Raw genomic sequence first — 14,764 nt, forward strand, 5'->3', positions numbered from 1 at the left:
TCTTTGTCAGCAGAGGTTGGCCTGTGGTTGGCAGGCAATCAGGAAGTGAATGGAACTGTTTGAAGAGAGATTTTGCGCTAAAACTGCTCTTCACTGCATTACAACTGCGTCCATTGAACACGTTGCTTCACAGTTCCAGGGCAGCCACATAAGGGGGACTAACTTCTTCTTGAATCGCCTAGGTGATCTGAGGGGAAGCGGGATCAGGTACATGTCAAAACCAGGTACCAGTCCCCCCCCCCCCCCCCCAATTTTTTTTTTTTTTTAATCCAAAGTTGAATAGGAAGGGGGAAGGCAGCAGAAAAGCCAAACCTCCCCTTTTAGGTGACCTTCCTCTTTAACCGTTAGAGAGTATTTCACAATATGACTTGAGTAGCAATTATATATGCTATATTATTTTTTTTTTATTTGCCATATTTTTTTTTTCCATGAATGTGGGGTTGCCCTTTAACACACCTACATTACATGCCCATCCATGTGAAAGAAGCCTAAAACTGAATTCACATAGAAAAAGTAGTTTTATAGGGTCAGCAATACAATTATGATGTGATGCTGTGGTGTAGCAACAGAGGTAGCAGGCCAGATGCTGTAGCATAGGGACCAAAGTTTATCTTCAGATCAAAATATAATACATCTTCAAAACATTTTAATGCAGCCATTGACATACACAAGCAATCGTTCTTACCAACACAATGGCGTCCATCTTGGTGTAGATCAAACCCTAACTTACAGCGACATCTATATCCCAGTCCGTCATTGTCAGTTCTGTGACTGAGAACACAGATCTGCTCACAGCCGCCATTATTGTTTCCACAAGGGTTCCTCACTGCATAGGGAAAAAAAAACAGAAGAAAAAAGTAATGAGATTAAATATGCACGTTTCCCAAAAACATATTTTAACCATTTTCCAGGCTAAACAATAACTCCAGTCCTAAAGCTTTCAATTTAGTTTGAAGGGTATACGTGATATTTTTATGTTGCTCATGGAATTTTGTTTGAACACAATTTTTTTATTTTGTCGTTAAATGTAATTTATAAAATCATCAGATCATTTTTACACATTTTAAAGAATGTGACCCCAGTGTCTGGGTCGAGTCAGGAGCAGAAGACGGAAGATTTCCATGACAGGGTTAGGTGAGAAGTTGTTTAAAGACGAGGGCTCCGACAGCTCAAAAAGTTATAAGTGGTATAAATCAAGAATTGAGAGGTTTTGGGAGGGGGGCAGGCAGAGTACCAGAGAATTTTACACTTTAGGCAGGAACAATTCATGATCCTAAGCTGCCCATCTTTGGAAGGTGGCTCTGGAATCTATCAACCGTTGTTTAAAACTGGAGGGAGACAGTGCATTGTTGCATTTGGGTCTCCTGTCCTATACTGCAGCCAGCAGTGTGTCAACATTGGTACATTTGTATGGCTAAGGAAAAATGCCTGCTATATCAGTTAAGAAAGTTGTTTATTTATGTTTTATATTTAAAGGGTTATGTTTCAATAATTTTCAATAATTGTTTTGTTACCCAAACTTTTTAAATAAAACTAGACCACGCCAGAGCTCAGCCCTGCACAGGGGATCTAATTAAAACCTAACAATTTAACAAAAACTGAGATCTGATCTGCGTACACTTGCAAATTTACTTAATAAGTCACAACAAGACCAAAGTACAATCCTATGGGCCATTGCTAAACTATAGGTGCTCCATTGCTTGGGCATATAAACCGTAGCAATAAATAAACTAACAGTAAGTTTAGCTGGAGGTTACCCCATGCAGGTACACATTCAGATCTAAACCTACACATCTGTCGTGTATGGCCCAAGCACAGCTTCCATTGATTAGAAGAGGACCAAACTTTACAAGTGCTGTAGCACTTCACGAATCTATCTGCAAATGTATACAACTGAAGCCTTAAAAAAGAAAATGAAAGTATAACTAAGGACAAACCTTTTTTATTTAGTTTTGGACAGAGGTGAGATGGATTAAAACAGCTACCAGGTTTTTATTGCTGTCTGTGTCCTTGTTAGGGAAATTCACCCTCTCTATTTGTTCTATTCACCACTATCACCAAGACTAAAAGTAAAAGAAGATCCCAAATTGTGAGTTGTCACCATAACAGGAATAGAGAAGAAATGTTTCAATGGGCCACTAGTTCTGGTGACCCTGGCGACAACCATGAATTCCCTTATTTTGGATGGATATACTCTTACTTCCTGTTTTGGCTATGGGACCAAAAGTGAAAAGAAATCTCCCCAATGGGACAAAGATAGCAACAAAAAAAAAAAAAAACTGACAGGGATTATAACCCTCCCTTTCTTTGTTGTTCAATCTTTTTACTGATTTTCACTTGTTAACATATACAAACTAAAAAGGCTTTGTAATACATTTTGAGTTATAGAGCATTGAAGCCAAAACAATAAAAGTTTTGAGGAAATCAACTTATCCCATAGAGGTATTAAATCAATATACAAATATGGTAGATCTGAGGATACATGGAGAACAAAAGGGTAAGGGTGGGTAATGATGTAGGAGAGAGTAAGAGAAGGATCACAAAGGAAGTTGAGAGGTGTGGGGTAAGAGTTAGGGGAAAGGGCAGGGTTGACATTGGGCCTTCCCCCCCTTAAAAAGTCAGGAGATCCTGATCAAATCTCACCAGTAAAAATTGTGATGTCCATGGGTGCCAGATAACCCTCCCATTCTCTATCCAAAATGAAAAAAAATTGCCTTTGGTTCTACTTTCATTAGGTATAATTTGCTGTATAATTTGTGTTGTAAATGAACTCGTCCTACATGCACATCCCTAATAAAAAACACTTTGGTTCAACTGCTGACTATTTTTTTTGCTGTGTAGGGTCCAAACAACACTGTTATGTCCAGACATATTTCAATATCCCAAAAGTACTATGTGCAGTCTTTTAGGTAGGGATAATAGGAGGTATAATTCTTTTGCTGAATTTAAAAAAGATCAGTAAATTGAAAGTGACACCCTTAGGAGTACTGTTGTCCTGTGCCCTGTTGTCTGACCGCATAAAACCTGTGGATGTGGTACTGAAGTCTGCTCTTGACCTAATATATATCAACCACAATTATGTTACCTAGATATATAAATGTTTTCAACTTGTTGTTCAAATATGAATAGAAAACACAATGAGTAAAATTAATTTACCATATGGCTGCCGCGCAGAATGATAAATCGTGACTCCATATGGCCTCAGTGAAGATCTGAACACAGGATATGTGGAACTGTCTGAGAATTTGTTGGCTTTCATCACGGCAAGTTTGGTCCAGTCAGTGAAATACACAAAGTGTTCAAAAATGCTTATTCCATATGGATGTGGGACACTGTCTCCTCCATGTACAACTGTTTTCCTATAGCAAAATTGCACATTACAGATAAGTTGTATTAATAATATATAAAGAATGTAAAGTATATAGTAAAGTATAATAAAGTCCAGAATAGAATGATACCTTTGCAGTCCATCATAGGTTACAGTTTCAATGTAATCGTAACGACTGTCAACCCAGTACACCCTCTTAGACACAATATCCAAGGTGATTCCAGCAGGCCATCCCAGTTTTGTTTTAACTAAATCATGGCGGTTTGTGCCATCCATAAATGCCCTTTCCAGTTTGGGATCCCCAGAAACGCTATTCCAGTCCGAGAAGAAGAGATACCTGGTTTTAAAATAAGAAAAAAGTGATTTTTTTTTCCCTTTTTCCCCTTTTCTTTTTCCTCCACCTCCCTAACAATATAACTTATAAAATGTGCCTTTTATATAACATGTATATACATATATCATTTTTTTTTTTATCTTTACGAATAAAAAGTTAATACAGTTTTTCTCTTGTAGTGCTCAATGGGAATTCTAATAAGAAAGCTCAGCCTTACCTGTCCACTGTGGTGGGGTTTCCCTTTTCTGAATAGCAATTAAACAGGCTATTCACTGCATAGCAATAAAATCAGCTTGCTGAAGAGCTGAAGATGCAACTTTATATGTGTGTTCATATTTAACCAACTACAATGAAATTGAGGAAGTAAAGATTTGCCCTGAATATAATAAAGAAAGTTATACATTCCTATTATTTTGATTACTAGTGGGTTTTAAATACCATAATACGGGGGTCCCCAACCCCCGGGCCATGGACTGGTGCGGGTTTGTGCCCTGTTTGAGGGTAGGCCGCACTGAAGGAGCTGATGTCAGACAAGGAGAGACTAGGCATAGTTGCATCATTGCCTACGCCACTGCCCGCATCACCGCTGTTGGGCCTGCCTACATAGGATTCTTAATCTCATAGGATTGGAACCCTGTGTAATCAACTGATCATGTGCGGGTTTCCCCTGGCTCCGGACTTGTAAACCCTTGCTGATTCTGTAGCGCTGGGGAGAGGCTGCAAGAGACTTTACTTGTAGTAAGTTCTTCACTGCACAATGAAAACTTTTACAAATTGGACTTACAAAGTGACAAGCTGCATCTGGTGGCTGTGGTGGCAAGCTACAGTGGCAAGCTGCATCTGGTGGCTACGATGGCAGGCTACAGTGGCAAAATGCATCTGGTGGCTGTGGTGGCAGGCTACAGTGACAAAATGCATCTGGTGGCAGGCCACAGTGGCAAGCTGCACCTGGTGGCTGTGGTGGCAGGTTACAGTGACACAATGCATCTGGTGGGTACGATGGCAGGCTACAGTGGTACAATGCATCTGGTGGGTATGATGGCAGGCTACAGTGACACAATGCATTTGGTGGGTACGATGGCAGGCTACAGTGACACAATGCATCTGGTGGCTATGGTGGCAGCAGTGGTGGCTGGTGCTTCGTTTTCTCATTTTCTTTTGAGGGCAGCATATTGGTCGGTCGGTTTCACCCCCCCCCCCCCAGCACTCAATCCCCAACCCACCAGCCTCGCATTTACCCTCGCGGGCAGTGCTTCCTCCTCATCAGCTTCACCCTGCGTCTTCTCGGCATCATGGCGACTTCCCTTGCATCTTCTCCTCCTCCTTCCTAATTGGCTGGGAGGAGAATCAGGAAGACAATAGGGAATATTAATTCACTATTGTCACACAACTGGGTAGGCTCGGGGTGCAGCACCCACCCTTTTTTGAAGCCAATTAGAGCTTTGGGCTCTAATCACGTGCTTTAAAAAAAAAAAAAAAAAAAATGGAAATGCATGTGTTCAGCACCCTGCATGTAAATTAGGGGCCGGACGCATGGATTAGGGGGGCGGCACCCCTGTACCCCTTATGGACGTCCCGCCACTGGGTGGCAGGCTACAGTAGCAAGCCGCATCTGGTGGCTGCAGTGACAAGCTACATCTGGTGGCAGGCTACAGTGGCAAGTGATTCTGCATTATGGTGAGTTAACGTATTACATTATATATTACTATGTAATAATAGAAATAATGTGTATCAATCATCCTGAGACCATATCAACCATGTTGTCGGGATGATTGACGTGCTAACACCTGCCCCCTTAGCAAAAGTTTCTTTTACGACAGCGGTCCCTGGTGTCAAAAAGGTTGAGGACCGCTGCCCTAATATATACTGTCATATAATACATTAAATTAACTACGGTCACCAATTACACACTATTGAATCTCTTCCATCTCCCTTCGTGCTCTGTTCAGGGCTGTGTGGTTTTTCAATTCAAGAGGCTATCTTAAAGGAATCAGTTTTTGCTGTGATTTATTTTTATAATACCCATAATGCACCATGACCAGGACAAATCAGGCCCAAAGTTTTGGCTGAATTCGGACCTGAAACGAAGCAGTAGATGCACAGGACTCATCTGCAAACCGCACTGCAGCTGTCCCGGAGCTGTGTGAAGCAGCTCAATTGAGAGCCGGTCACAGTCTCCTGACATGCGAATTGGATGTAAGGAAACTAATTTTCACTCCTGTGAACCTAGCCTAAAGATTTTATTTAAACACTAAAAATAAAGACATAAAACATCCATTAAAAACATATAAAAATAACAAAAATATACTGTATGATAAACTATACTCTAAACTCCCTGCTTCTTACCCAACTGTTGGGTCAACTGCAATTCCTCTTGGATTTCCAAGATCTTCAGCTATTAATGTTATCCGATTCTGTCCATTCAGATCCACCATGTCAATCCTGTCCACACTTGTTTCCACCACATAAAGTTTATTACTAATCCAATCTACAGCAACATTTTCAGGTGACTCAACCGAGACATTAAGAACTTGACGAACATTAGAGCCATCAATATCAACCGAGAATACCTAAATAATAAATAGGAAAAATAAGAAATAAGTGTGATGATATGACGTCACTTTGTCAATCACTTTGGTTCCAACTGAGCTTTTGACTTCTATCTTTTGTCCCATTATTCGTTGGATCCAGAATTCACAAAAGAAGGGGGGGAGGGGTCATTGAAAGGATTTTATAGCTCTCATAGGTCAAAAGATCATTTGGAACCCTCTTTTTCTTTGTAATCATAGCGTGCATTACAGAAGCAACATCATTACTTATGAATGAGAAAGGAAACCTGTACTGAGAGAATATAGAGGCTTTCATTCCTGACCTTTTCATTTTGTCCTATCTGGCTGGCTGTCCTGCTGTTCCAATAATTTCAGTACTTCCTGAGTCACTGACCAGGAACAAATGCATAGACCAGCAATCATGACTTTCTAATCTGCATACTTGTTCTAGGTCGGTGGCTCAAAGTACATACACCTGAGATAGCCAGGCAAACTAGCATTTTAGTTTTTTACTCAGTACAGGTTTTCTTTCATCACAAAAAAAAAAAAAACATAAAAAGTTGCAATAACTAACTGAATAATCTTTAAAAAAAAATTTAAAGTATATTCAAAGCCAGAACTTTTTATTTTTGACCAGAGTAGGGAAGGAGGTAATACTGCTGTCAGCTTTTGTTTTTCTTTTGCCATGTATGCCATTGGGGAGATTTTTCTTCACTTCTTATCTTGTAGACACAACAGGAAACAGGATGAAATCTCACCAAAATGAGAGATGGAATCTATCTTAAAGTGTAACTTTAGGTAAAAAATAACAATGGCAAACAGGCAGTGAGCTGTGGAAATTTGGTAATGCCTAAACTGACGGAACTCCCCCGCATGCGCGGAAGTGATGTCATACCTATCCAGCCACTAAAAGTGCCTGGCATTCGACACCTGAAAGCTGGCCACTCAAAGATGTCAGCAGCTGGTGGGGAGCTCCTGGACATTGCATTGCTGAAGCCATGGTGAGTATAGTTCCACTTTAAGCAATTGTCTTTGGATCCAAAAGTGTCCTCGTTGGAAAATGTCCCCTCTTTTTTGTTCTCATGACAAATCAAAGTTTTGCATTATTCTAAACTCTTAATGTGGCCATACACTGCTCAAAATTCATCCACTTCCTGCTGTATCAGCCCATATTTGAGCTCTGATTGGCCCTGTTAACAAAGCCCAGCTCAACAAAAGTTGATCTTTCAATCCACAGTTATCAGAGGAGTCAGTGAAAAACTGTCAGCTGAACATTGACTGCATCCAACCATGGGTTCCACTGGTTGCAGATAAACCTGATTAAAAAAAAAAAAAGATAGGCGAAGGGCAGACATGACTGGGCTAACAAGGGAGTCAAGGAGCTAGAGCAGTATTATGCAATTAGCGGACCTCCAGCTGTTGCAGAACTACAAGTCCCATGAGGCATAGCAAGACTCTGACAGCCACAAGCATGACACCCAGAGGCAGAGGCATAATGGGACTTGTAGTTTTGCAACAGCTGGAGGTCCGCTAATTGCATATCCCTGAGCTAGAAGGTTAAACAACAGAGATATGGATCCTTAGATATGAGGTTATGTACCTTCATTGGTGGGATTAAATGTTCAGGGAGGGGCTGCAACAGTATCCAGGTGGGATTTTGGAAATCAGCAAGCAGTTCCAGGCAATGGACGAAATAGAAACTTCCCACCCTCCCTCCCACTTGATGGTTGGACTTGTAGTTGGTCATAGTGACCAGGCGATTGGGGTCTTTGGAAGCACTCAAAATTTAGTGTGTTACATCATACCCCTCTATGGTATGGGGCCCTCTGTTTAATCCCAGTTAAAGGTGGGTTAACAAGGAAGTTGGGGAAATGGAGGTGTCAGCAGAGAGTGAGGATAGTCCTTGAGCTGATGTCCAGCGACTGGGAACCTTTAAGTGGTAAAATCTGTTATTGTTGGTTCATTAGTGCCTCCAAGGATTGGCAACCTAGGTTATTGTTGTCGTTATTATTATATTTCTGTTTAAATGAATTTTATTAAGTTGTTTATCGGTTAATAAATGGCCGCTATGGCCACTTTTAACTCCAAAAGATTGTCGGTCTGTCCATTTAGATTTTTGGGGTAAGAGGCATAGTGGCGGTCTTGGTGGAAAGAGATAAAGGACATCTGTTATGCCCTAGTCTTGAATATAAGGGGTGGCAGGGGAGATTCCTCTATTCCAGCTTTTTTGTTTTTTTATTTTTAGGAGAAAATACACTTTAGGTAGTAGCTTTGGGTGTTAGACTGAGGTTAAGGGTTACCTCTGGGGGTTATTTAAGGTTTAGGGTTGTGCTAAAGTCAACGGTGAGTCAATTTTGTATTATAATTTCATGATTCAAAAAGCTAAATACAACTTCCATCAGAAGAGTAGCCAAGACACAGGCTTCTCATAATCTTTATAAGTACAGTAAGGGTGGATTATTTGCAAGGAGTAAATTGTGAATGGGAAAAGGGGGCAGCTGGAGGAAAGCTACTCCCTTGGATTCCATTGATCTATAGTTTTGCCCCTGTTTTTAATTATGAAATAACACAAAACAGTTTTTTCTGTCCATGAATCCTACTGAAGAACATTGTAAGTAGCCTCTACACAGCCTCTCCCAGTCTAAAATGGTTGATAACATAAAACAATTGTTACCCTCAACTAAAAGTCTAAAGCTCTGCACATGTATGAAACTCTTTACCCCACACAATAAATGCAGTCCAATTCCTGGTTTATGCTTATCGTTTTTTTTACAGTTTTTCTTGAAACTTGACACACCAACAACTTTTTATGCAGTGCATACCATCCTGTGTCAGTTTCTGGTCATTTCAAAGCTAATTATCTGCTCAAACAATGACTTTTCAGTTTGTATTCTGTCAAGAGATCCATTACCGTCCAAAGACAAATATGCAGGAAAAATGTGATTTTTATCATTCATGAAAAAGGTACTTTTGCACCGGCAGGATCAGGTTTCCAAAAATGACTTGTAAAGGATTGGCTAATTTTGAAAGAATGCCCACTATTAGGCATTTGACTCCATTAAGAAGTACATGGGAGGCAGAACAAGATGCCCTTATAATGGAGCGCTTTGTTTAACTTCTGTCATGTAATACAAATATGAAAGTCGCAATTAAAATAGTTTTAATATTTTCTTACCTAATACATTGTTATCAATAAATACTTTTTAATGGGAATCTGTAATCTGTGTAAAGATGGTTTCTGTATACATGAGAATGTGACTTGTTATTATAAATATTAATTTCAATATTTTTATTGTTTTAAGACCAAAACAGTGAGGGAAAAAAGTATTTGATCCCCTGCTGATTGTGCACATTTGCCAAAATGAAGCAAAAAGGAAGTTCTGGACAGCCGCACTCCAGAATATATCCTTATATTTGTAAAAAGTCCAACAGATACAAACCACAGCAAAAAATGGGACAAACGAGACTGTGTACATTTGCCCACTGACAAAGAATGATCAGTCTATAATTTTAATGATAGGTTTATTTTAACAGTGAGAGACAGAATAACAGCAGAAATATCCAGAAAAACGCATTTCAAAAAAAGCTATACATTGATTTGCATTTTAATGAATGAAATACATGTTTGAACCCTTCGCAAAACATGACTTAGTACTTGGTGGCAAAACCCTTGTTGGCAATCACAGAGGTCAGACGTTTCCTGTAGTGGCCACCAGGTTTGCACACATCTCAGGAGGGATTCTGTCCCACTTCTCTTTGCAGATCCTCTCCAAGTCATTAAGGTTTCAAGGCTGACGTTTCGAATCTTGAACCTTCAGCTCCCTCCACATATTTTCTATGGAATTAAGGTCTGGAAACTGGCTAGGCCACTCCAGGACCTTAATGTGCTTCTTCTTGAGCCACTCCTTTGTTGCCTTGGCTGTGTGTTTTGGGTCATTGTCATGTTGGCATACCCATCCACGACCCATTCTCAATGCTCTGGCTAAGGGAAGGAGGTTCTCACACAAGATTTAACGGTACATGGCCCCGTACATTGTCCCTTTGATGCTGTAAAGTTGTCTTGTCCCCTTAGCAGTAAGTATAATGTTTCCACCTCCATGTTTGACAGTGTGGATGGTGTTCTTGGGTCATAGGCAGCATTTCCCCTCCTCCAAACATGTCGAGTTGAGTTGATACCAAAGAGCTTGATTTTGGTCTCACCTGACCACAACACTTTCACACATTTATCCTCTGAATCATTCAGATGTTCATTAGCAAATCTCAAATGGGCCTGTACATGTGCTTTCTTGAGCAGGGGGACTTTGCGGGAGCTGCAGGATTTCAATCCTTCATAGCATAGTGTGTTACCAATTTTTTTCTTGGTGACTATGGTCCCAGCTGCCTTGAGATCATTGACAAGATTCTCCCGTGTAGTTTTGGGCTGATTCCTCACTGTCCTCATGATCATTGAAACTCCATGAGGTGAGATCTTGCCAGGAGCCCCAGACCGAGGGAGATTGACAGTTATTTTGTGTTTCTTCCATTTACGAATTATCGCACCAACGGTTGTCACCCTCTCACCAAGCTGCTTGGCGATGGTCTTGTAGCCCATTCCAGCCTTGTGTAGGTCTATAATCTTGTCCCTGACATCCTTGGACAACTCTTTGGTCTTGGTCATGGTGGAGAGATTGAAATCTGATTGATTGCTTCTGTGGAGAGGTGTCTTTTATACAGGTAACAAGCTGAGATTAGGAGCACTCCCTTTAAGAGAGTGCTCCTAATCTCAGCTCGTTACCTGTATAGAAGATACCTTGGAGCCATAAATCTTGCTGATTGATAGGGGATCAAATACTTATTTCACTCATTAAAATGCAAATCAATTTATAACTTTTTTGAAATGCATTTTTCTGGATATTTTTGTTGTTATTCTGTCTCTCGCTGTTAAAATAAACCGACCATTAAAATTATAGACTGATCATTTTTTTGTCAGTGGGCAAACCTACAAAATCAGCAGGGGATCAAATACTTGTTTCCTTCACTATAAATATGTTAATAGGTTTTTAATTTTATATCTCTTCAAAAGGTATACTTGATCGTTTCTATATGAGGTACACCTGCTTGTTGCTGTATGTAGACAAATAGTAAAACGTGAGGATGCAACTCAATGTAAAAACATGCAAATATGCCCCATGCACATTGTGCATGAGGCTCTGAAATCTTAGGGGTGGATTTACTAAAACTGGAGAGTGCAAAATCTGGTGCAGCTGTGCATGGTAGCCAATTAGCTTCTAACTTCAGCTTGTTCAATTAAGCTTAAGAAAAGCTGGAAGCCAGATTCTATGCACAGCTGCACCAGATTTTGCATTCTCCAGTGTTAGTAAATTAACCCCTAAGGTGCGGGCAGAGGACACAGGTGCACCATACAACTGCACTACTGTCAGCCTGTCAATCGCTATGAAAGGCTGAGAGCTGCTCTGGCTGGATGGTGCACCTAGTGGTTCTAACGTTTAGGCTGGGTTCACACTATTACAAATTGGTTGCGGGGTTTCAGTCCAGCCGCAACAGCTGTCATCCCATCACAGAGTTTGACAGGCTGCTAGCAGTGGGGCTAGACAGGGCACCTGTGCTCTATGCCTGCACTTAAATGCCAGAATTTCATGCACCGGGACTAAACGCTCAATGTGCATGGTGCCTAAGTTGTCACCATATATTAGAATATGGAAGGCATCTCTGTGAGTCTTATAATTGCGGATTACAGCATATTGGAAAATGCTGACCTCCTGGCATGTATTGCACTGAAAAACATAGGGCCCTTTCACACGCGCGCCTCCGTTATACGGATTCCGCTTGCTTAGCAGGGATCACTCCGTTGATCCCCGCTGAGCAGGCGGATGACAGGTCTGTCTCCGCTCACTGTGAAGAGATGGACAAGTCAGAGTCCCATTCTCCTCCATCTGATCCGATCTGCCAGATGGAGGAAAATAAGACCACCATCCATCTGGATTTGGCAGATAAGATTGGATCGGATAGCGGCGGATGTCAGCGGACATGTCACCTCTGGCATCCGTCGCTCCATAGGGGTGAATGGAGTGTCCGATCAGTTCTGCCTGAAAAACTGACAGGCGGACCTGATCAGAGAGCCCATGTGAAAGGGCCTTTAAGTGATGTGCATTTCTGGGGTTAAAATCTAATTGTAAGTGTAACTTCAGCCAAAACGTATTTATTGTTTTGGATACAGAATTAGGGTCTTTGTTACACTTTTATTGCTGTCTATGACCCGCTGCAAAGATTGAACCCTACTTTTTGCCCTGATGTCCCCAGGACAGAAGGTGTTGCAAAGCCTAAAATGTTACATTTGTCACTGAAACATAAATAAATGTGAAATCTAGATAAGATTTCAGAGCCATTTAGTATGATATCCTCACACGTCCTGTGGTGTATCTGTGTCAGGAAGTGAAATCTCATCAGGACATGTTCAACAAGGAAGATGCTTGCACTGCCTGACATAAATTAAGACACCACAAATTTGTTTACGAACTATGGCATAAAAAGTAAGAAAGTTGTAAAGTTGGTGGAAAATTACTTTTAGGCCAACTTTGCAGCAACAGCTAATACCTTGTCTTGTACGGTGTCTGTCCAAAAGACTCGTCGTAACTGAAAATGAAAATCCACTCCTACAGCCGTTCCCCTGTTCTGTGACTGCATTAAAGTTCGATAACTGTTTCCGTGGATGTCACCGATTAGTAAATCCCTCCCATTGGAGAAAATAATCCAGGGTGGACCAGCTAGAACAGTAATAACATGTTATCTAAAAATATTTAGACCTCAATACTATTTAAACTTTGATATCCTTTAACAGAGTAAAAAAAAAAAAAAAAACTATTTTTTCACAGGTTAAAGTTGTTACTTTATTAAGTTTAATTTTTTAGCAGTTAAAGTGTTTCCAAAGCCAAAACTTTTGTGTTTTTTTTAATTGTATAAAACTTGGAAAACCCCCATAGTGTTTTTTCATTGCTTCAAGAGAATATATCTAAGAGGCTCTGCGGCTTCAACATTGATTCACTCAAAGTAATGAAGATGCAATCATTGAACAATCTTACTGGCTTGACCAAGACTGATCACATAAAGCAAAAATCTCTTTCAATGGTTACCAAGAATGTCACTCAAAGTATAAGAATCCAACAGGAGTGCCATACCAAGGAGAAGAGAGACCCAAAATGGTTTATTGCTTCTTAAAGTAGAACTATAGGCAAATCTTTTTTTTCATTTTAGATAGAGTAAGGGAGGGTTATAACCCCTGTCAGATTTTTTTCCCCCATCTGGGTCCCATTTTGGAGATTTACCTTCACTTCCTGTCCTAAACAGGAAGTGAGAGGAAATCCCTGCAACTTAAGGGAATTTCTTGGGGACCCCCAGGTCACCAGAACTAGTGTCTGAATTAAAAGATATCCCCTCTATTACTTTTCTGGGGACAACCCAAAATGTGGGATTTTCTTTTACTTTCACGTTTAAAGATAATGGTAAACATGACAAATAGAGAGGGTGAATCTCTCTTACGGGGAGACAGATACAAAGAACCAATAAAACATTTTGGACTCTCTGAGCTACTTGACATGGCGCTCCTGTTGTATCCTTATGCCTTGGATGTTATTAATGCTGTCTGTGTCTGGGGGAGTAGGATGATTCACCCTTTCTATTTGTCCTGGTGACCATTGTCATGAGGACACCATGGGGTTGATTTATCAATAGCAAATAAACTGTGCACTTTGCAAAGTGCACTTGTACTCTGCAAGTGCAGTTGCTCCAGAGCCTAGTAAATAAGGTAAAAGCTGCACTTTAGAAAAAACTACCAAATCACATGCAAGAAAAATTTAAAAAAAGCGCTGGAGCAACTGCACTTGTAGTCTTTTTGTCTCTAGTAAATCAACCCCACTATGAGGCAAAATCCTAATCTTTGAGTTGTTACCAAAACAGTAAAAAAGACACTTGTTTCAGTCACAACTGCCTAAGATTTCAATCATTTCCTGTTGTTTCCAGAGGACAGGAAGTGAAGGTAATTCTCCCAAATGAGACACAGAGGACGAAAGAAATCTGACAGGGGATCTAACCATTCCCTACTCTATCCAATACTGAATAAAGGTCTTGGCTTTAAAAAGACTTCAAACTAACCATACACAAGACCTGCAAAAGTCAACTACCTAATGTTTATTTGTAAAGCCACATGTGTATTTACACTATATGCACTTTATAGTAATAATCAAACTTGTATCTTTATATCATTTGGATACAGTGGCAAAATATTTCCACTTGAATTTCCAGTTCTTGCTCGTCTACAATTGACATCACAAAGCCAAATGATGGTGTCACACACCACCAAAAACCTCTCCTGAAAGCAAATAACTGGGAATTCAGATGAAAAAAAGGGTGTCACTTTCATTATGGCCGTGTATGAGGAAAAGTAATCTACTTAGGGGAAACATCATGTACATCATGTTATCATGAATTAGAACTCTCATCAGGCTTTATTGCTGTCTATGTCCCTGCTAGGGAGATTCATTCTCTCTTTAAAAAATG

General features: G+C 40.3%; 1 protein-coding gene across 1 annotated transcript in view; it reads right to left on the minus strand.

Moving 5' to 3' along the window:
* Positions 1 to 14,764, minus strand: part of LRP2 (LDL receptor related protein 2) — a 375,159-nt gene that overhangs the window by 226,549 nt on the left and 133,846 nt on the right. The window contains exons 11-15 of the mRNA XM_073634007.1: positions 12,806 to 12,975; positions 6,009 to 6,232; positions 3,459 to 3,665; positions 3,157 to 3,359; positions 686 to 826 (exon numbers count right to left, since the gene is read on the minus strand). Of these exons, the coding sequence (XP_073490108.1) occupies positions 686 to 826; positions 3,157 to 3,359; positions 3,459 to 3,665; positions 6,009 to 6,232; positions 12,806 to 12,975 (945 nt within the window). The remainder of the gene's footprint in view (positions 1 to 685; positions 827 to 3,156; positions 3,360 to 3,458; positions 3,666 to 6,008; positions 6,233 to 12,805; positions 12,976 to 14,764) is intronic.

The sequence above is a fragment of the Aquarana catesbeiana genome, linkage group LG06 (genome assembly GCF_042186555.1).
Source record: "Aquarana catesbeiana isolate 2022-GZ linkage group LG06, ASM4218655v1, whole genome shotgun sequence".
Taxonomy (NCBI): Eukaryota; Metazoa; Chordata; class Amphibia; order Anura; family Ranidae; genus Aquarana; species Aquarana catesbeiana.